At 31.8% G+C, this 24,953-nt stretch overlaps 1 protein-coding gene across 1 annotated transcript in view; it reads left to right on the top strand.

The window, feature by feature from the left end:
* Nucleotides 1-2,268: 2,268 nt before the first annotated feature.
* The window catches only part of LOC139520557 (protein mono-ADP-ribosyltransferase PARP14-like), a 36,253-nt gene continuing 13,568 nt past the window's right edge, over nucleotides 2,269-24,953 (top strand). Inside the window, exons 1-9 of the mRNA XM_071313329.1 lie at nucleotides 2,269-2,361; nucleotides 3,592-4,683; nucleotides 5,471-5,603; nucleotides 6,686-6,785; nucleotides 12,903-13,017; nucleotides 15,863-16,459; nucleotides 19,796-20,287; nucleotides 21,276-21,376; nucleotides 24,285-24,512. Of these exons, the coding sequence (XP_071169430.1) occupies nucleotides 2,283-2,361; nucleotides 3,592-4,683; nucleotides 5,471-5,603; nucleotides 6,686-6,785; nucleotides 12,903-13,017; nucleotides 15,863-16,459; nucleotides 19,796-20,287; nucleotides 21,276-21,376; nucleotides 24,285-24,512 (2,937 nt within the window). The 5' untranslated portion in view covers nucleotides 2,269-2,282. The remainder of the gene's footprint in view (nucleotides 2,362-3,591; nucleotides 4,684-5,470; nucleotides 5,604-6,685; nucleotides 6,786-12,902; nucleotides 13,018-15,862; nucleotides 16,460-19,795; nucleotides 20,288-21,275; nucleotides 21,377-24,284; nucleotides 24,513-24,953) is intronic.

Here is a 24,953-nt window from a genome sequence, read left to right as displayed (position 1 = left end):
ATGTTATCCCGTTCATATCAGCAGTTTGATAGTCAGTGTTTTCGTATGGATATGAGTTTTAACTTCTTACAATTCTTGAAATATCTGTGGATATATACAAATACAACTAGAGACTCTCGCTAATCTGTATCTACTGTGTTTTTTGAAAATCATAATATAATAGCATTAGATATCCAAAGTATAAGTTTGGTTTAATTTTGCTTTTTAGTTTAATTTAAAAAAAACCAGACGATTTTTAATAAAATTAACATAGATTACTAAAAAAGTGCAGAAAATGTCTTTAAAGGATAATAACTCCAATTAGAAGGTAATTGAAAATGTTAGTCCTGTTTGACTTATTTGTAGATTTGGCTTTGCTGAACATTATTCCTGTTTACAGTTTAAATCTATCTATAATAATATACAATATAATAAACAAAAACTGCAAAAATCTCAGTGGCGTCGGTCTTTTTATCACAATTCCTTGTTTCACATTTTCAGCTGACCCTTTTGTCATTACATGAACATACAGTTAATCTTCAACTGAGGTATATTATACGCTCGAATTCATTTGAATCTAAATAAGGTCGAACTATTGTCTTACATGAGTAAACAGTTGGTGCCTATTTTAACCATTTTGAATGCTTATAGCGAATTTTTTATTTTTAAATATTTGGTTCTTGTATTCTATACTAGATACACATACATCATGCTTTCGAATCGTATATAATGCCACTTAAAATAATGATATATATCTTGTTATTGTCATTGACTGACAAATATAAAGATTACATCTAACCAAAAATCTCTTTAAAATAGAAGCAAATAAGTTGATAAAAACAATAGTTTGTTTAATGAAAGTCAAACAAAAATTTATACTAAAAAGAAAAGAAACCCATGACACAAAATCTATCTTAAACCGATGAGATAACAAAACTAGATTGTAAGCAAAACTCTATATTTATTATCACCATTTAATGACATGTACGATATAAGGTAAATAAACGTTTGTACTATTGAATTTTAAATTCTACAAGTATTGTTTTAGTTATTTTGTTTTTCTAGTATTTCATTATATATTTTTTTAACTATCAAAAACACACTGACCACAGTAACTATTGAGGACGAAGAGAATAAAGAGAAAAAGTGCTTTCGTTTTAAGTTTATCACCATACATAGTTTTTTTGGGTTATGCTTTCATAATTAATCAATGGACATTCCAGTTAAACAATTGATAAATGTTGATATATGTAGGGTGATATGAGTTACAATATGAAGATGACGAAACTGGTTGCCGGCTACATTTTAGATATGGGAATTTTTAATAATTTTGGGTACACAATGGGGAATATTGTAATTTCGTTTGTTATTTCTAAACATTATGTTCTAATTTGTCAAATTTAACCAATCATAATGTTTTAGTCAAGAAAATGCAACACATATGCATTTTAATAACTTGGGCTCTCCTATTGGGTAGCCCACCATTAATAAATTGTTTATTCAAATAATATCCTCTTACATCAAACTATATCATATCATCATTTTCCTCTTAAAGTCTTCCTATTTCAAAAAATTGTATGTCACAAACATTTCACTAAAGTCCATATCGGAATTTTTCCTCCATGAAAAACAAAACATGGGTTACATGTATAATGAATCAACACGTTTGCTACTTAATAAGCCAATTAATAGAATGACATGTGATTTTAATATTTTTTATTTATAATAAGACTATGCACGATAATCACGATATTATCCCCAAGTAAACGGCTGTTTTCTGCTATTGGTCGGGTTATTGTCTGTTTAACACATTCCCCATGTCCATTCTCAATTTTTTAGAATACCTGCATTGCGACAAACAATAAAAAATCAGTTTGGCAACCATGTTATCAGCAACCTGTGTTAATCATGTTGTAACACCACACAGACATATGCGCTGCCGGTACTATTAAAATATATTTGAATATTTTCATTTTAGCGTGTGTAATACTATAAGTGTTTTTTTTGTAATTAGTTATCAAAGGTACAAAGATTAATGATTTAGTACTCCAGACGCGCGTTTCGTCTACATAAGACTCATCAGTGACGCTAATGTGTATAACTAGAATAATTTTATTATAATGCTTTTATTACAACAGACCACACATTTCACTTGAATTGTTGCATTAAAAAATTGTTTCAAAAGATTGATGTCTAAACTTGAAAGCATATTTGGAAATATGCTGAGACAGAAAATTCCAAAAAGTTTATGAATAATTAGATTCTTTATTCTTCTTTTAACATAGTACAATCATACAAAGATAATGTCAGGATCTGTCACCGACAATGATGCATGTGGCACAGATTGGGAAACATGGATCCCTCAGATCGGTATCATAAAAGGTGATTTTTATTTTTAGAAATTAAATAATTGTTACAGGGATATAAAGTTCCTGGTCACCTGAATTAATAAAGAAAAAACAAGTGGCTCACCCGATTTAAATTCCATGCACTAATGTAAAAGGTATGCCCTTACAGAACTGTATATTGATAAAAATATCAATACCATATATCATATAGCGGGTAATTTTCGCGGGGTGTGAATTTTCGCTTATTTTTGCGGATAGAATAAAATCGCCAAAATAAATTCCGCCAATTCAAAAGTGTACATGCAAAGGTATTGTTAAAAGTTTTGAATCCGCGAAAAATAATAACCGCTTAATATATCGTATACCTTATTCAAGGTAAATCGCGTAGATTTTACACCGGCAAAATTACCCGCTATTCTGTAATAAAATCAACGGTATCAATTTTCTTGCACCAGATGCGCATTTCGACAATACATGTCTCTTCAGTGATGCTCGTGGCCAAAATATTTGAAATCCAAAGCTTATATAAAAGATGAAGAGCTATAATCCAAAAGGTCAAAAAAGTATAGCCAAATCCGTGAAAGGAATCAGAGCTTTGCATGAGGGAGATACATTCCTTAATTTATAATAATTTCTATCATTTTGTAACAGCAAATTTTAATAACACAAAAAACAAATCCGTATTTTCATGCCAGTACCGAAGTACTGGCTACTGGGCTGGTGATACCCTGGGGGACTAATAGTCCACCAGCAGAGGCATCGACCCAGTGATAGTAATAAAAACAACGGTTTCAATTTTCTTGCACCAGATGCGCATTCCAACAATACATGTCTCTTCAGTGATGCTCGTGGTAATATGTGCATTATCAAACATAATGATTTAAAATCTCACGATTTTGCTTCGTATTTACAAATCCCTGGCAATCAAATGTTTAGATTTTGGGCGTTTGTGATAAAGTTAATTCTGTGAAAAGCGCATCGGACGCACGACATTTATACAAAAAGGTTGTTATTTCGCTTATCGTTACAGTAAACGATTCGGTACTAAACGCTTTATTGTTTACAAAGACACTATAAATATCATCAGAATAAAACAGAACAGTAGATAATGAAATAAAAGGAAATACTTACTCATATATCTTTACAAAAGTTCTTATTTTCTTATAAGGTAGGTAGCTCCCCCTTTTGTTTTTACAACAATGACTTCAAAAAAATTCTGCATGACTTTCATTGAATACTTTATCGAGATTCTTTATTTGTATAGATTCCACAGATGCTAAGTATTACTTTACTTGGAAATCTCCATGGAAGAACTTTCGTATCAAAATATGTTCCAACAACAAAGTTTTGGACAACACTTCAGGATTCCTTATTCCATTAAAAATGCAGTTTTTAATTACACATCATTTGTCAACAGTACAGAAAATAATTCGTAATTTGGAGAGTTCAATAGTTGAAAGCATAAACTCGACCGAAGAACTTTTAGAAATAAAGGTAAAGTCACTAGAAAATGACCATATATTTACTGAAATTGAGAGAGCTTTAGCTAGGAAAACTGATGATATTGTTATGAAACCTATTCAAAGATTAAAGTTTACATCAAGCTTAGTAGAGGAGCTTTTCAAAAAGGAATTAAAAGAAAAATGCATTGACCTTATGCGAGACGAAACCAATATATTCATAGTAGGATTTGAACACATGAAGTCTTTGATCACTAAACATATTGACGAGATCAATCGTCTTACTGCCACCAAAGTTTTGAAACTAGGAGATAAGTGGAAAATTAAAGCTGTCAAGTGTTTTGGAATAACTGAAACACTCAGTAAGACTTTCTCAGATGTTGTCGTTCGTCTGCAAGAAGAAACGTCAAGTGTGTATTTAAAAGAGAGGGAACTCACGATAAACAAAGCTGAAAAAGAAGTACACAAGTTGTTATCAGATTTGTTCAACGAGAAATTACTCTTTGATCCACTGACTCTAAAACTGTTAAACTCTAAAGAGACTTCCGAATTTTTCAACGAAATTCTTCAGAAGGAACATCTACCAGTAGTCTGGACAGTGGACAGTACTCATTTCTATTTCTTTAGTAAAACAACAATCGACACAGAATCATTAAAAGCAATTGTCTACGAAAACTTTTTGACAGCAGGGTTTTCTAAATCACCCCATCATGGAAATCAGTTTTGCGACAGCTACGTCTTTAATGAAATAACAAAGAAACAAAACAATAAGTTGCTTTTTCTTGAGACAACCAAGACAAGTGTAAATATTGCTGGAACAAAGAACCTGATATTTTATCTTCTCCATCAAGAGAAGTTATTCTACAACGATGTTAGAAACACAAAAGAAATACAGGGTATGTGTTTTCTGTACGAAAATACCTTCCCATTATTTTTTTACATTTATGTCGTTTATTGACTTAAAGTCAGTCTTAAGTTTTGAACGCTGCAACTAATAAACTGTGATGAAACCTATGCACCAATTTCGGTTCAACTAGAATACATGGGGGGAACCTTATCAGGGATATAGAAGAAGTCGTCTCAACTTCAAAATATTGAAAAACATTATAAATTACACGGTTTTGCCAGTGTAAGGGTGACAACATGAAAGGGTTAGATTGCAAAAAAAAAAATCAAAAGCATAAAATGTATGTTGATGCCTTCAAAAAATAAATGCCTACAAAATAAAGATGTGATATTTAGTCGCTTTATATTTATAAAGAAATTCATATGAATATGCGATTTGAATACCCATAAATACCCATAAAAATTTATCGCACCACCTTCTAATCCTAGACCGAAATCATTAAACGTATATCATCACATTCATTTGCAAATTGTTTTGTATTTTGAATAAAAAGTATAAATAAAACTATTATATTTTGACAATAAATACTTATGCATATTAGTAAATAAAATCATAGATACTAGGATTATAATCATGAGCGTTAGACGCGCTTTTCGTCTTTAAAAGGTAAATCAGGGACGATTGACTAAAATGATTTTAAAAAGGCCGAATAAGATACAATTCTGTCTGTTGGAAATTCAAAAGGATTAAGGACCCAAAATTCCGAAAGTAGCAGTGGCTCCCTTTATAAGTTTTCTGATATACATGTATGTATATATATTTTCCTTTAATCTTAGTTGACACATTAAGCTTCGAGGTAGCTAGCATTACAGATGAGAAAATGAAAATTGATCGTGGTAAGAGAGAACTTGAGGTGAAATTTAATGAATTAGAAAGAAAATGCAAGGAAGGGGAAGAAAAGCTCAAAAGGTTTGTGATTATCACTCAAAAATTTGAAATAAATCGATTCTGAAAACTTATCGTATAAAGACATTCAAAAGAGAGGCGAAAGATACCAAATAGGCATTTAAACTCATCAGTAGAAAATAAACTTACAACGCCATAGCAACACGAGAAAAAGACCAAATGACAAATGACAGTATATTAAAAACACAACATGAAAAATAAATAACTCAACAACACAAACCTTACCAAAACACCGAGTGTGATCTCAGATGCTCTAGAAGGATAAACAGATCTTACTTTACATGTGGTATCCGTCTAAATCTATTTCGATGGGTCACATTCGGATGGAAAAAGAGAGCAGAATTGGGGTAACGACGATTGGAACATGTCCGTCGTCATCTCTGAAATAGTTTTTTTTTGTAACGGTCAATTAACACGTGTAGGCGTCCGTAAAGTTTTCGAAAAGATTATTTTAACTTTAATATTTGGAACTCTTTGTTTAATACCTTCCTTGTGAGCAGCAAATCTCAATAAAAAAATCATGAAATAATTGAAACAACGTATCAACTGAGAAATATTCACTACATTTGCAGGCGCTGCTGGAATGTTGAATAGCAATAAAAAGTATCTGTGAAACACTTTATTTCAAGTTTGATAGGGTAGATGCGATCAACATAGTCACCAAACTTTAAATTTTTTAGTGAGAGTATTTTATGTAAAATTTTGAAATAATATATATATAGAACGTTTTTAAAAGGAATTTATTTTATAATCCTGTATTACACAAAAAAGTAAAGCAAGTCAGTAATCATTTCCATTGACGATCTAGAACATTAATTATCAGAATGTCCAAATTTTTCATGAAGTGGTTTTTGGACTTGTTTGTCTTTTAACAACTTGTGGTTCGTTATTTGCCATGATTTTGTCGGTCAATCTGCGACTTATGAGTTTTGATTGATTTTTTGTGTACATTTTGCCTCTCTATGACTAGTCTTTTAACCTTAACTTGTTTCAGTATCTTCCAGAAACTTAATTTTGATTGATTATCATTTTTCTTTCAAATCATACGTAAGGATATAATAATTAATGCTATCAATTAATTTCAGAATTACCTTTGTGAAAGAGTTATTACTGAGGGAAAGCAGAAGTAAAGAGGTGAATCTTATTACACAATTAGAAGAATTAAAAAAACTGAATGAAAAACAGGTACCTATAATTTCTTCATATTAGGAACAAATATTGAAAGTAAGTTATGTCAATTTTGCTCAATTAACTTAACTTCAAAATAAAAATCAGTCATGTGCCATATATGTTTCAAATTATATTCTTATATTCATTGATTATACAAATTTACTTTTTAAAATACAACTTTTTCATTTGTTAAAGAAAAAAACTAGGTGACTTTTTAGATACAATTTCGTGTTTTTATGGCTTAAAGTGACCAAATGATGGTGATAGTTTTTTTTTATAATACCCATAGTAGAAGAAGATGGTTAACTCTTCTATACAAGTTAATGTGATCACAATGACCCCAGTCAGGGCGGAGTTTAGAATATATCTCGGTTGTATTGCCACGAAAATTAAATATGAAATTATATTTAGAAAGATAACTTGAAAAAGATGTCAAGCAATTGCAAATTTAAATTTTACATACAATACAAATTGACTAGCCCATCTTCATTTAATCATGGGACGAAGTGTTCATTTATATTGCTACCCATAAGGCAATTACATTTCATTACTCATTATATCTGGACCACACACAGTTGAAGAGATTGATGACATTGTGATTTATCTTTGTTTTATATAGAGGCTTTCATGATTTTGTAGTAATGTCATAAATCTACATTTGATTTTCTTTAACTCATGACAATATAACGACAAACGTTTCCATGCGAAAGTGTCTTCTGTGATATCATATCTTTCGTGTATACTAGTTTATTGAAATCGAAGCGACGCTAAATAAAGGTAACAGTAGTATACCGCTATTCAAACTCATAAATCGATAGAAAAAAAACCCCAACAAATCCGTGTTACAAACTAAAACTGAGGGAAACGCATATTAGATATAAGAGGAGAACAACGACACAACATTAAAATGTAACACACACAGAAACGAACTAAGCATTGGACGTTATCCGAAATCATATTAATAAATGAAAATTTAAAAACAACACACATGACCAACAAAGGGTAGAATTTATTTAGAGCCAAGCGATTTTAAACATATTTATTGTGAGATCTCTTTCCTCCAACTACACCTCTAACCAATGTACATTAAACAAACACCCAACAAAACACATAGTCAAACACAGTTCTTAAGAAGTCAGAAATCGATGACAAGATATGTAACAGAAGAAATACATGAAACATAGACTTTCAGATCAAATCTCAAGACAATTATATTTGATAGATATCTGATATACTAAAGCAGAAAGTAGTATGACATTAAAGTATCAACGTTACTCTTAATAGTTTATCATAATATAAATAAGGTGAGCTGAAAAAGTGGAGGAGAAACGGAGTGATTCAAAAGCTTAAAATAATGTTTAGTTTAAGGAGGGGTTCTGTATAAGATTTTATAAATGTTTAATTTACTGGCAGCTTGCTTAATTTAATTTCGTATCTTTTTAAAGATTCATGTGCACTTGTGGTAAGTGGATGGTCGTATCGTAAATTTATGGATATACAAAAATGGGAGACAACACCGGATTTCAGCCTCTCTTTTCCGATTTTCGTGCAGTAAAAGGTTTATTTGATCCAAACTGCTTGTCTCATACATACGAATCGTCAGTGTGTTGATATTTAAAAAAAAAATTGATACATAAAAACATTCCAATTTTCGTAAAATATTCATTCCACAATTCGAGAATGATGGTTCTTACTAAAAAAAATGTTGAGGATGGTCGTAACGTAAACTGTGATGGTTGTGACTCTTTAATAAATAGTACCAAATAAGGCAAGTCAAGATATTTAAATGTGTCTTTTATTATATGAATATTTTACATGATACATTTCTGAAGTATATAACGTATAATATAGCAATTTCGGTCCGTTTAACACTTATCAACTCTAAATTTTAATTTTTTTTAGCTTTCTGGAATTTTGATTTAAGTTTTGAAATATCAAAATTCCAAATTTATTTGATGTTTTGAAATTTTCATCAAATGATAAAAACTAAATGATGCGTAGAGAAGGGTATCTGTAAAGTGCTAAACAGAAGAAAAGTGGAACGAATCGAACAAAACACAGCTATGGTTATTATCATTCTTTGTTAGGAATAAAAAAGCACGAAATGTATCAAACTATTTTTTACCAAAAATGTACAAAATAAATGATTTTAAAAAAGGCGTTTTAAATCTATTGAACATCACATGAAATAACAGCATTCCGTTTTCTTATTTTAGATTTTGCATTAATTGAAAAAATGCACTTTTTAAAAACTATTTGAGGATGTACTTAGTAGGTGAAATTTAAACAAAAAAAGCCATTTAGAATTGACACTTTAAGTCGACAGAGCATAAGAAGGGAATCAAATAAGCTAAAAATATTGATAGGTTATGGAGTTCGTTATCGAGACTAGACCAATACCGGTGACATCGCGGGTCCTTAACTGATTCAAAGACCATACTCCTTATCTTTAGCCTTCATTTGTAGAAGTCGTATTGTCAATTTGTAAGGTCAATCTGATTATAAGGTACAGTTATCCCCTGTACAATGACGAAGTTCAAGCATGATTATTTCCCGTGGTTAAAGCAAATCTATACGTCTCTTTACTGCTAAAAAAAACTTTGAATTTTTGAAATACTATGGTTTTTCTTTCTCAGGAATAAATTACCCTTAGCTGTATTTGGCAAAATGTTTAGAAATTTGTGGTCCTCAATGCTCTTCAACTTTGTACTTTATTTGTCCTTTTTAACGTTTTTTTTCGAGCGTCACTGATGAGTCTTTTGTAGACGAAACGCGCGTCTGGCGTAAATATAAAATTTCAATCCTGGTATCTATGATGAGTTTATTAGTACCATACCAAATTCCCTCCGTTGAAAGTATGCAAACATCCTATGGAGCAAATACCACAGATGATTGATATCATAGCCGTGTTTTTAGCGACACGTACATGCAGGTTATAAATTTATTTGTTGAATGAAATCAATTTTTTAATACTGATGAGTGCCGTAGGAGGTCCGCAGTAGTTTTGAGCGAGAAGTTCTTGGCATGGTTGGAAAACTGAATCCATGGGGTTGCAATGAACGTTGTATTAGCTTGGGTCGTAGGAGGTTGAACTTAAGAATACAATCAAATACATGTATGAGTAACTTTTACCCAGAATAATTTTAAAAGATAGAACTTTATGCTTCAACTCAGCGTGCTGGTCTTTTAATGCTTTTAAAACATATAACATACACATTATTTTTAACTTGCATATGTATGTGATAGTTGCCGCAGTATATTAAAAGTTCTGCCTTGTAATATTATCCTGGATATGTACAAGCTACAAGTACTTGATCTTACTCCTAAATTCAGAGCCTATAGCAGTGTAAAATATATATCAACAATATTCCTTCTTTCGAGGTTAACACAATTAATGTTCATTACCACACCATGGGTTCATTCTTTACCGATACTTAGAAAATTTAGATCTGATATCAATGATGTACCGTAATAAATGATCGTCATGCAATCGATAATAGTTATCAAAGGTACCAGGATTATAGTTTAGTACGCCAGACGCGCGTTTCGTCTACATAAAAGAGGGACGAAAGATACCAAAGGGACAGTCAAACTCATAATCTAAAACAAACTGACAACGCCATGGCTAAAAATGAAAAAAGACAAACAAACAACAGCACACACGACACAACATAGAAAACTAAAGAATAAACAACACGAACCCCACCAAAAAACTAGGGGTGATCTCAGGTGCTCCGGAAGGATAAGCAGATCCTGCTCCACATGCGGCACCCGTCTTGTTACTTATGTGATAACAAATCCGGTAAATAGTCTAAATAGTAATAAGACTCATCAGTGACGCTAATATAAACAACATGTAAAGAACTTGAGCACTCCGAAGCGCATTTGTGGATCTACCTTCATCAGGAACGACCAAAAGCCGAATAGTTGAAGGCCAATGGTTTATAAAAACTACAATTATTATAGTTGATTAAAAGTTAAGAAATTGTACGTTCAAATATTTCATCTGCCGACATGATTGCAGATAATTAAAAGTCGTAAATAAAACAAATATCTAAAAACAAATACGAGGGAATGCACATGTATTGAACAATTGTATGCCTTAACGTACAATAAAAATAAATTAATACTCAACCCTAACATACTATTTGGCTTACTGCGAGTGGAACAGTTTTCACTGTTACTCCTAAATGATAGGCGTTTAGAATACATCATAACTGTGTTTTATAATTCTTAATTACTGGAAATCGTTATCAGAGTAACGAATAATATTGTTTGTAGTAAACTGTAAATGACATCTGAGTTTATTAACATGGTTATATGTGCACAGTACGTTTAAAATTCCTTGATAACAGTTCGTCTAAATACTCGAGTTACTGAATAGGTTCACTTTAGAAAAAATGTACTTTTCATACATTCGACCAATATTAGAGTACGGGGATGTCATTTGGGATAATCAAACACAATACTTGATAAATAAAGTGGAAAATGTTCAAATTGAAGCTATGAGAATTGTAACAGGTGGGAATAAATTAACTTCGATACAGATGCTTTATAAGGAAACGGGTTGGGAAACACTTTCAGAAAGAAGGGAAAAACACAAGCTCACTATGTTTTATAAAATGGTGAATAAGGAAACTCCATATTATTTACAAAACTTGGTACCAAATCAAATAGTTAATTTACATAACCATTTAACTCGTCAGACTCAAAATACTTCGGAAATTCGTACAAGAACCAATCTATACTCCGATTATTTCCTTCCTTCGTCTATTAAATTGTGGAATAAGTTACCAGACCAAACGAGAAATTCTACGTCTTTAAGCATTTTTAAAAGTCGTATAAAAAACCCAAATAATAAATGCCCAAATATTTACTACACTGGTTCAAGAATGGGTCAAGTATTACATGCCAGATTAAGGATGAATAGTAGTTCTCTAAATGAACATTTGTTCAAGCGAAATCTAGTAGATTCTTCAAACTGCTCGTGTGGTTTGATCGAGTCTACAGCTCATTTCTTATTGCATTGTAAAAAATATGACGAATTGCGTAATGACATTATTTTCTCAATTAATTATCCAGTCACACTAAACACGAATTTACTTTTATTTGGATCACAAGCTCTAAATTTAGACCAAAATAAAGATATTTTTGGAAAAGTACAAAAATTCCTACTAAAGTGCAAGAGATTTACAAGTTAAATTGTTATTCACTATTCTCACTAAGTTGCATTTCATCTAAACATGTGTGTAGTATTTCGGTGTAGTTTTCTTTTTTCTTTTTTTTACTTTTTTTTCTTCTTTTGTTGTATTTATTTTCATTATTTTAAAATGATTTTTTTTTCTCCTTTCTTTTTTGTTATATAGTTACTTAGTTTATACTTGTTCCATATCATAGTAACATTGCATGCTATATTTATGTAATAGTTAACTTGAGTTGGTATTTCAAGGAAACGGATTAATATAAGCTATATATAGCTCGTTTCCGAATCCTATTATTATTGTGTATTTTGTATGATGATATATTTGTATTGATGATGAATAAATATGTTTAAACTAAATACTCGAGTTACGATCATCTTTCAAAAGTTACGACCATAGTGTGTCGGTTACGACCATCATCCAAAATACTATAGTTGAAGTTACGACCATCACACATTAAATGTTACGACCATCATGCTGGAATTTTTTAATGACTTTTTTACGAAAATTGGAATGTTTTTGTGTATCAAATTTGGTTTTAATATCAACGCACTCACGATTAGTGAGTTTGAGTCAAGCGGTTTGGCTCAAATGAACTTTTTGTATCTCCCTCATGCAAAGCTCTGATTCCTTTCACGGATTTGGCTATACTTTTTGGACCTTTTGGATTATAGCTCTACATCTTTTATATAAGCTTTGGATTTCAGATATTTTGGACACGAGCATCACTGAAGAGACATGTATTGTCGAAATGCGCATCTGGTGCAAGAAAATTGATACCGTTGATTTTATTTTTTTTTACTGCAAGATAATCGGAAAAGGAAAACTTATCCCTAGAGTTGTCTCCCTTTTTTCAGCTAACCGTAACTTTACGTTATGACCAGTGATATGTAACCCCCACATTTTTCACGATTTTTAATTTGTTTTACAGAAACCAAAGTTGATGGCTTTTTCTGATACAAGGATTATTCCCAATCCAAGAAAAAATTGCCAATCACGCCGAACACAACTATCCGGATATCAACAGCCAGATTTTCTAAATGCAAGTAAGATGACAGGTTAAATATAAGGTCGTGTTCATAGTAGATTCACCTTTATTTTCATCACCAATAGCAATAAGAAAACAGTCCAGGTATTTTGATACAATCCAATAAGTAACAATGTTTTGTAATTTTTTTTACCATTTATTCATAACTACACATCATGTGTCGTTGTCTATCCTTTTATATAATTTTCTTCTTCGGCAAGAGTTTTTTGTTCAAGTTGTAAGATAAAATTATAGAGGGAAAATGAAGTTGATTTCAAACTCATTGAAAAAACTAGAAAGACAATATAAAACTGAGATTCGACATTTGTAACTCCCTCAAGCAATATTGACCGTAGATGCATTTGACTATTAGTTTTTATAGTTTCTTAGTATGAACACACCTCTGATTAAGTGCTTAAATTTGTAAACTGTTTTGTTTGTTTCTTGGCTTAAACTCATTATTATATATGGTAAAATGTATCTTTACTGACCAAGAATCTTAACCAATTAAAAGCTATTATAAAGGAGGATAAAAAGATACCGTAAGGTCAAAGCGATACAAAAACTGTATTTTTTTTTGTAGTTACTTATTTTTTAAATTTTTTACAACCAGAACAGTAGTAACAATTTATGTGCGTATATCGTTATAATTGGTCTATTTACTTCTCTTGAAATTGTAGTTTATTCTAATCACAACATTTCTACGAATTTATTTGTAATTCAAAATAATGTGATGTACATTTTGAAACTGGTAGTATTTGGAGGTAAAAGAATTTTTATCAGTTTTGACATATTTGAAATATAGAAAATGATAAGTGTGGTCTTCTACTTTATCGATGTGTCAAGTTGTCAACAGAGTCCGTGTATACTTGCGTCCATTCATTTTTCATTTTGAAATAGTAAAAGCAAAAAGCAAAAAACGAGAGTGCTTTTGATTTTCGTTTTTGGTTTTTCTAAAACCAAAACGGAAAACGAAAGTGTTTTCATTTTGTGTTTTTGATTTCTCCTATACCAAAACCGAAAACGAAAGTGTTTTTATTTTTTATTTTTGGATTTCTCTAAAACCAAAATGAAAATCAAAAGTTGTTCGTTTTTCGTTTTAGATTTCACTTAAGAAGAGTTCTGTATTTAATTTTAATTATTTCTCGTTTTATAATGTATAATGTCTTCCTTCCTTGATTCATAGTCTTTGATAGTGAATATTGCCAATGTAAACGGTCCGTGTATATTTGCATCCATTTGTATTTTATAGCGGGCACCGTTCCTATCGAATGACGAGACCTGGCATGGTAAATAGCAGACTGCCGTAACTAGTTGAAAAATCTTTGCACCATAGGTGACAATGGATGTTCAAGTTTAGCAAAGTTAATCCTAGAGAAAACGACTCATATTAGCATCACCCCATGGTCAAACCGGCAAATTATGATAGAAACAAGATAAAAAGTCCATAAAACAATATATAAAATCCAAAGGCTGAGCAACACAAAATACAACAAAAAATATGGATTTTTTTAATTGTGTTAAACGTTTTAATCCTGTCCTTTAATTTCAACGGATTTTACGTAACTCATACGGTTATTGAGTTAAAGGGTAAAAACCTCCCAAAAATCTCACTTTGCCACTCTTTTCGTAGGGTATTTGATACTTTTATATTTCAACCGAGATGAACTATCTTGTTAGCATTATTTTCCTTCTTTTCATCTCTAAGAAGAAATAGAACTAAATGCATTAAACGTGTCCAAATCCTTACTGTGTCTATCTTATTACTGTGTCCACACTCTTTCTTTCAACACTTGCCCAGGTTTACTGCAATATCGCGGGCGTCTTCGTGTAAATAAAAAATCCTTATGTTTTTTTGAAAACACTTTAAGTAAAAATCCTTTGATTGAAGTGATGTAATGTGGTTTAATACATTGGTTAGATAAACTTCAGAAGCAAGATTGAATTTGATATGAAATGTTTTCGTCAGCAGTTTATATGTGTAGAACATTACAAGCTATGGTATTGAGAGTACTAACTTGAGTATAAGTTCTCCATGTCTTTTCTGATATTTGTTTTAATAGAGATATATCTTTGACGATGGTTTGTTACGGACTGCAAGGATTTCTGATCAAAATAGTGACTTTTCAATGTAAAGCAACTTGCAAAATTAATCGTTCGTTCAACAGATTAAAATATAGTCACAATCGCTCTATATCAGACCAATACGAGGACTACAATTTCCCCCTTTGTTCTCAAAGCAGTATTTGCACCCGTCTAATCTAAGTTGGGATCATAGGATAGAAAATTTTTCGAAAATGTCAGATTTCCACAATTTTAATGCCCTGTCGTAGGCAACAAGGCGCGTTAAGCGTTACCCTTGACTGTCCGTCTTTCGGTTTGTCCGTTCTTCCATCCACCCTCTCGTCCGTGCTTGCGACTATCTTTCATTCTGTTTTCCCGTCCAGCACATGTTTGTTGCTGCTCTCTTACTGAATTTTGCCTGATGCCAATTTTATGAAACTAATACCCAATGTAAAGAACCAAAACTTGCAGACAGAGTTCGAATTTGGTCAGCAAATCACTTACTGTTCTAGAGTTATCCATAGCGCCTCTTTATATCTTTGAAAATTACAATACTTTTCATTTCCACACTCTTACTCGATTTTGCTACATCTAAATTTTGACAATCTCCTTGACAAAGCTAAAAACCTGCAACACGGAGGGACAGAGTTTGATTTATCAGTTCGTCATTTACTGTTCTAGAATTATGTGTCTTTTTAACTTGCAAAAATTACATATTATAAGAAGTCATAGACCAATTTTGTATTTCTGTAATTATAAAGCTGATTTAAAACAAACTGTTGTCATTTATCAAACTTCAGCAGAAGACGGAGGAAAAGTGGAAAAAAACGTCAGTGACATCTTTTATCGCCATGCAGGTTATGAAGAAAAGATACAGCTGCCAAGATCAGAGTTGAGATTGTTACAAGAACAGTACCAAACAGAAATAAGTACACTTCAACAACAGTGTTCACAAAATCATGTGACAATAAACATTGATAATATCCGTGTTTTAATTCAAGGACATTTAGATGGAGTCCAAGATGCAATGAAGAAGATGGGTAGTATTGTCAGATCTATTTATAAAAAGAAATACACCTTGAAAAAAGTTGGCATTGTGAGACATATGACATGTAAACAGGTACAAACCAAAATCAGTGAGGTGGAAAGAAAGAACAAAGTTGTAGTACAATTACAAACTGGTGATGATAGTGATGATGAGGATTATAGAGATCAAGCCCAGCCGATCTCACCAAGAAAGACATACACAGAGACAGCTATGTGTACCACACCTTCAGGGCAGACCATTATTACTGTTGTGGGTGATATTACAGAACTTGAAGTCGATGTTATTGTTAATGATGCCAATGAAGATCTGCAACATGTGGCAGGACTGGCTAAAGTTATTGTTGACAAAGGTAATACTTTTAAATACCGTAGCAGGGATTTGCTTTACAGTAAGATAGCCTTCAATTATTCTTTGAGTTTACCTTCCCGTTTATCGTATTTGATCAAAACTATGATTTTTTAGTCCGTCTGTCATTTATTTAAAAACTCAAGATGTTGTATATATGCCCATGAGAAAACCATCCACAAAACGGCGAAAATGTAAGTTACTAAATGTCACAGAACAAAATGTAATAAGCAAACGCCATAACCAATAACATAAATGTTCTAAATTACGGAATGTATAGCAATTCAAACGAGAAAACCCATGGAGGGATTTATGTATAAATTGATAAACACGAAAAAAAAATTATATACAGTAAAAAACGACACTAACTGAATTACGTATACAGGCTCCTTACTAATGACAGGCATGTACATTTTTTTCATAGATATCGTTCTTTTGAAATACGGAACCGCTTCAAATAAAACTTTGTATGAATTATGTTTGTTTGGTTTATTCCTGTTTATCAATGAACACGGTCTTTATAACAAGGAGACAAACATTAATGTAAGCAAGAGTTATTGTTCTCATATCTTAAAAATCAATCTTTCTAGCTTTGTGTGCCAAAATTGTCAAACGATTTCTAACAGGATTTATGCCGTAAAACTATATTGACTGTAAAATTAGATTTTGTCCTTTTTACTTGGAATACATCAAAAATAGAAGTATCATGTAAAGAGCGAAATTGAAAAGCAATGCATGAGATTTACAAAAGTAATATTGAAACTCTCTTTAAATGACGATGTATTTAGCTCTTCAGCCTTCCGTCTATCACAATAACATTTTGTAAAAAAAACTTTTTTAATTGAATGATGATAATGATGAGTGGATGGGTGTTTAACGTTAAGTGCTAAGTAAGATGTATATTTAGGACGTGAAAATATTGAAAACAACACTTCATGCGTCCGTTATGCTTTTTATGGACTATCTTGTATGCGATCTGAATATGAATTCATTTTGTGATCAAGTAAGTCTAAGGTACGCAGTTGTATAAGCATTTATTATTAGCAAATCTTTTTCATATGAGGTTAGTTTGCCCACCCCCTCTGTACTATCAGTCATGATTTATTGACTTCGAATATTTTACATATCTCACATTTTAAAGTTTTGCTATTTTAATTTCAGCATTTTCATTTTACTATCAAATCATATACAGTCAAAATTAGACATCTGTGTCAAATAAATTATTTTCTATCTAGTGCGTTGGGCTGTAGTTTGCCTTTTTGTTATTTTTAAAGGCCTTCCCTATTTTTAAGCTCACCTGGCTCGATCGCTGAGTTAGCTTTTGTCATCACTTGGCGTCCGACGTCCATTTCATCAAAAAATGAATTATTGGGGTTCTTTGATATGCCAAATCTAACCGTGTATTCAGATTCTTATTTTTTGGTCCTGTTTTCAAATTGGTCTACATTAAGATTCAAAGGGTCCAAAATTAAACTAAGCCTTATTTTAACAAAAATTGAATTCTTGAGGTTCTTTGATATGCTGAATATAAACATGTACTTAGATTTTTTATTAGGGGCCCAGTTTTCAAGTTGGTCCAAATCGGGGTCCAAAATTATTATATTAAGTAATGTGCAATAGCAAGAAATTTTCAATTGCACAGTATTCCACAATAGCAAGAAATCTTCAATTGCACAGTATTGTGCAATAGCAAGAAATTTTCAATTGCACAGTATTGCGCCATAGCAAGAAATCTTTAATTGCACAGTATTGTGCAATAGCAAGAAATCTTCAATTTCACAGTATTGCGCAATAGCAAGAAATATCTAATTGCACAATATTGCGCAAAAGCAAGAAATTTTCAATTGCATAGTATTGCGCAATAGCAAGAAATCTTTAATTGCACAGTTATGTGCAATAGCAAGAATTCTTCAATTGCACAGTATTGCGCAATAGCAAAAATATCTAATTGCACAATATTGCGCAATAGCAAGAAATTTTCAATTGCACAGTATTGCGCAATAGCAAGAAATATTCAATTGCACAGTATTGTCCCGTTTTCAAATTGGTCTACATTAAGGTCCAAAGGTTCAAAAATTAAACTTTGTTTGATTTCATCAAAAATTGAATTCTTGGGGTTCTATGTCAAGATATGCTGAATCTAACCATGTATTTAGGTTTTGGATATTGGACCATAATAGGTAAGTGTCCAATTTAAAAATTTTAAGTTTTTAAGTTTAAGTTCTTAGACCACATTCATTCTGTGTCAGAAACCTATTTTGTGTCAACTATTTAATCACAATCTAAATTCAGAGCTGTATCAAGCTTAAATGTTGTGTCCATACTTGCCCAAACTGTTCAGGGTTCGACCTCTGCGGTCGTATAAAGCTGCGCCCTGTGGAGCATCTGGTTGGTTTATATATCTGAAACTAAAGCATTTAGAGCAAATGCAGTTTTTGGTTAATATCTAATAATCTATTGTATCTCGTACTATTTATGATTGTTACTTTATTCTACATTATTTCCAAAACAAAAGTAAATACAGGTGAGCGACACAGGCCCCTCTTGAGAGCCCCTCTAGTAAGAATTTCTGTTGACTTCCAACTATCCAGCACTACGGACAAGGAAAACATAAATCTCGTCTTGATATTATCAGTCTGATATCGTTTTAGCGCATTAAAAGGTTGTGCGGCCACCGTTGTCATTTGTCATCGTCGTAAACAATTTCAAAACTTGTCTCCTCTAAAGCTACTGCATCAATGTCAGCCAAACATTGGGTGGATGATCCTTGTGGTATGTTATATAAAGTCTGCCTTATCAGCAACAAATACGGGCACTATGCTTAAATAAAGAACATAAAGGTAAAATCTATAAATTGTCTTTCATGTTCAGAACCATAATAGATAAGACAATCTCAATACGGCGTTAGTCCTCAGAATGTCAATCACTTGTCTTCATACTTTAAGTTTGCATCTAAATTAACAAATGATTCCTTCAGGAGTTATTACCCTTAAATGATAATTTTTGGCAAACCTTCCTGTTTTTGCATATTAACCCAAAATCTACATTACAAAGGAAAAAACTGATGAGGCAATAAAATCAGCAAAATTTTAGTATGTAAGTAGAAACAGTGAACAGCAAACATCATCAGCTATACAAGATTTGCAAACATGACCGATGAGAACTTAATAATCCTTGTAGTCTTAGTGTTTTATTTCACTGGCAAATCTTTTTTTCCACTTTCTGCAAGTTTCACACAATAACTACGGTTAAACAGAAATTCCAAAAAACACTATGGTTTGAATTATTATTGACATCTGAACAAAAAAGCATTTCGAATATCAATCAAAAATATTTCCAGGTGGAAAAAGCATACAGAAAGAATGTGATGATTATCTTCGTTCAAAAAACAGAGCCAGGAAAATGTATGACGGAGAAATATTCTGTAGTGCTCCTGGTAACCTCAACTGCAAAATGATTGTACATGCAGTTGTACCTTTTTGGCAGAATGGTCACTCTTTAGAAGATGAATATTTAAGTGAATGCATACGGGAATCTTTAGAGAGAATGGAAGATAGGAAATATAGAAGTATAGCAATTCCAGCTTTATGTACTGGTTGTTTTGGCTATCCTGCAAATAAAGCAACAAAAGTTATTGTAGAGGCTATCCGTGATTATATGAAAGAGAATGGAGCTTCATCATCAGTACACCAGATCTACTTATGTGATGTCAAAGAAAATATTGTGGACCATTTTGTATCTGCTGTGGAGAGATTTTTTGATAAAGCTAATGTTAAAAAGCAGAGAGGCAGATCTGGCTTTGTTAGTAGTCCACCAGTTCGATCAAGACATGGTATGGCAATTAGTTAATTTTTTCTAGGTAGCAATTTTATACGCCCTTTTATGAAACCTATTATGGTATACTGTTGTCCATTTGTCCGTACGTCATCAACATGTCCGACATTAACTCAAAAGCGCTTCATCCAATTTGCATAAAAATTTGGTGAATTGTTCATATCTATTGATGTGAGCCCCCTTTTGTTTTTTATCAAAAAAATTAGATTTTATTTTTTCCGAGTTATGGAGGTTTATTCATTAAAAAAAGGGTATTTTTCAATTTTTGGACAATTATTCAAAAATACTTTCAGCAGTTCTCATGAAACTTTGGAGAATTGTTTATATCTATTGATGTAAGCCCCCATTCAGTTTTTATAAATTTTAGATTTTGCACTTCCCAGTTGTGGGATTTTATTCTTAAAAAAGAGTGGATTTTCTAGTTTTCGGGATAATACCTTCAAAGTGCTTTGATCAGTTTTCATTAAACTTTGGTGACTGGTTTATATCAATAAAGATAATCTCGCTTTTGTTTTTCACAAATTTCATTGAGAACATTATGAACTTTATTTGTAAAAAATGCAACATGCATATCATGCACTCATAGCACAGCTGTTTATTAATAAATTATTGAGACTTAATTTGAGAGATGTGTTTATATTTGATAAATAACAGTTGTAAAACTTAATGACTTTTACCCCTCAGATACCTATAAACATGCACACTACGTTTTTTTTGCAACAATAATTGAATTGACGTCCAAATCTTGGTTTTATAAAACATATTATTTAAAGAACAATACTCAAGTACTTGCTCTTCAAAATTTCTACAAAATGGGAACACATTTATACACATTTTACCTTTGGTGGTGCATTGACTGATGTACGTAAAACTAGATAATAGTCCCAGGATTTTTAACCCTTAATTATATATATCCTTTACTTGCACTAAATAAGTGAACAATAAATTACAAAATTTATTTTTTAAGATTTGTCTTTTCTTTTTAGGATCTAGTGATTATGGACCAAGTCCATCACCGAGGAGACCATCTATTGCAGACAGCCATATATCAGTCACACTCATCAAAGGCCAGATTGCTACTCAGGAGGTAATGTCAATAATTAACATCCTAGCTGATAATTAAAAACAGAGATTAAGAGATAAATAATAATGTCCTGTTCTGGTACATGTTCTGTTTAATTTTGTCTAGTGTCTAGATTTAATAATTATCTGTGACAACAGAGCACAAGATCACAACACATGTACATTTCATAATATATGTATAGTAGACAACACATGTACAGATCACAATTTATGTACTGATTACAACTAATTACAGATCACAACTCATGTACTGATTACAATGCATGTACAGATCACAACACATCTATAGTAGACAACACATAAATAGATCACAACACTTATACTGATTAAATCACATGTACAGATCACAACACATGTACAGATCACAACACATGTACTGATTACAATACATGTACAGATCACAACACATGTACTGATTACAATACACGTACAGATCACAACACATGTATAGTAGACCGCACATAAACAGATCACAACACTCTTACTGATTACACCTCATGTACAGATCACAACACGTGTACAGAACAGTACATATCACAATATATGTGCTGATCAGTACACATCACAACACATGTACAGATCACAATACATATGCAGATCACAACCCATGTAGTGATTACAACTCATGTACAGATCACAACATATGTTCAGATCACAACACATATGCAGATCACAACCCATGTAGTGATTACAACTCATGTACAGATCACAACATATATACTGATTACTTCATATGTAGATCTAGGAAGATGTGGTGTGAGTGCCAATGGGACAACTCTCCATCCAAATAACAATTTATAAAAGTAAACCATTATAGGTCAATGTACTTCATATGTGCTGATCATTACAGATCACAACACATATACATATTTCAACTTATGTACAGATCACAAATTATGAATATACAGATCATAACTAGTGTACAGGTCACAACAAATATACAGACCACAATAAGCTTTTAAACTGATTTAACTTTCATGTTTATATATAGCTTTTAAATGACTTACCTTTTTGACCTATGAATTGAAAGAAATGTAGAGTAAATGTTAATTAAACAGCAACAAGCCACTTGGACAGATTAAGTCAGAAATGTAAATAATTTGATCAGGATTTAGATTCAATTCTTTAGAGGATTATGGCAAGCCGTTCTCGTCAAAACTATGTTTAAACCATTTTTCGAAAAATTTACACACTGAGAATTACAACAAAGCACACTGAGATTTAAAAACTTCAAAACGCACACTGAGAATTGAAAATTACACACTGAGAATTGAAAATTACACACTGAGAATTAAAAATTACACACTGAGATTTCATAAAGACGCACTGAGATTACAAAAATGAAAAACGCACACTGAGAATTGAAAATTACACACTGAGAATTGAAAATTACACACTGAGAATTGAAAATTACACACTGAGAATTGAAAATTACACACTGAGATTTCAAAAAGACACACTGAGAATAAATAAACTGAAAACACACACTGAGAATTTGAAATTACACACTGAGAATTTAAAATTACACACTGAGATTTGTGCGCACTTTTTATGCGCACATATCTAATTAGCATACTAAATCTGAATCTATTACAAGCTTAAAACAACAAGGGGACATAACTCGATAGTCCTTCGATTTGGTTCCAAATTATTAATAAAAAACCTTTAAAAATACAAGAACAAGAAAAATACCCACTTATTACTCTTATTACAAAATATAACCAAATGGTGAAAAACTTTATTAAAATTATAAGTAAAACATTGGAACAATCTGCAAAAGAATGCAGTGAAATTTTTACTCAAGTGTCTATTATAGCATATAAACGTAACAAAAAATATAAAAGATTAACTAGCGAAATCAGGGAAACAGCTGGAAGACTTTTGAAAAGGGACACATGTTTAATTACTGGTAGTAATGATCTGATTTATAGGCAACAAACTTATGAATATGAGCGATGTTAAGTCTTGAAATTTATTACAAATGTTGGTTGAAGGAATCGCATTTCATTATAATGACAAGAGTTCTTGAGATCAAGATATTAATCTGTTGAATTATTCATCTCATGAATATTCATTAGTAATTTGCATATTAATCTCAGTGTGTATTTTTGAAATCTCAGTGTGTAATTAACAATTCTCAGTGTGTGTTTTTCAATTTATTTCATCTCAGTGTGTAATTTTGAATTCTCAGTGTGTGTTTTTTATTTTTTTAAATCTCAGTGTGTAATTTCGATTTCTCAGTGTGTTATTTTAGGTTTTTAAATCTCTGTGTGTATTTTTTTCGAAAAAAGGGTTTAAACATAGTTTTGACGAGAACGGCTTGCCATAGAGGATGATACAAAATATTGCCTTTATCTCTATTGAAATTTTTTTTAAAAGAAGAAGCAATTTGCTATATCACCCTCCCAGATATAGGGTATTAATAAAGTATGACATGGAGAAGTTTAAGTGTCTGTATTACCTCAATAAAGTTGGGAAAGGAAATGGGGAATGTGTCAAAGCGACAACAACCCAACCATAGAGCAGAAAACAGCCGAAGGCCACCAATGGTTCTTCAATGTAGCGAGAAACTCACGCACCGGGAGGTGTCCTTCAGCTGGCCCCTTAAAAAACATGTATACTAGTTAGGTAAAAATGGACGTCATACTAAACTCCGAATTATACACAAGAAACTAAAATTAAAAATCATTCAAGACTAACAATGGCAGAGGCTCCTGACTCAAGTTATTCAAAACAAATAATTTTTGTGACATTATAGCATGGCATAGTAGAAAATTTCTTTTAAAGTATTATTATTGATTAAGTATTTAAAAATTAAATGTAATTGTTTAAATAAATATTTTTTTTACATTCTAATGCTAATAGAAAAAAGATATCTTTTTGGCTGTATGAAACTTTTGCATTCCCATTAGGTTGATGTGATTGTTAACACAACATCCACAAGTCTTCAGTTGAATCAAGGTGCTGTGTCGCAATGCCTACTGAAAATGGGTGGTCCAGGAATACAGGCAGAGTGCAGCCAGAAATATCCCACTGGCATACAGCCTGGAGAGGTAGCTGAAACTTCAGGGGGAAAGTTAGAGTGTAAAATGATCTGTCATGGTGCCCTGCCTGGATATAATGGTGCAATAGCTATGAAGGTAAATACACAATGTATTGTACATTGTGCAGATATGTGTGGTTGTAAATGATATCTGGAAGTAAATGTTTCTGTGCTTTCTTATCCCAATGTCTACTACAGAATCTTGCTTCACTGAACTATATAGGTACAAGCTTTTTATTGCTTTGCAACAATGGAAAATCGTTTAAAAGGATGTTTTTTTAATGGTTTTTCCATATTTCAATCTGTTTAGTCACTTAGTACAACACATTCCAGCTATAAATGAAAAATGGTCTTAAGATATAAAGAATAAAGAGTTAAAGGACCCTATTGCAACCCTTTATAGTGCATTGATATTTTAAGTTTGGTTAGCCATGATTGCAGTCAGTATGAAAACATTTACGGACAGTTTGCAGTGCACTTACTCTCATGTATCCTTGCTGTTTAGATTCATATCTGTACCAACTAAAAACCACAAAAA

Source organism: Mytilus edulis, chromosome 4 (assembly GCF_963676685.1).
Source record: "Mytilus edulis chromosome 4, xbMytEdul2.2, whole genome shotgun sequence".
NCBI classification, from domain to species: Eukaryota; Metazoa; Mollusca; class Bivalvia; order Mytilida; family Mytilidae; genus Mytilus; species Mytilus edulis.
The sequence above is the reverse complement of the archived record's forward strand: the minus strand, read 5'-3'. Positions and strand labels throughout refer to the sequence as shown.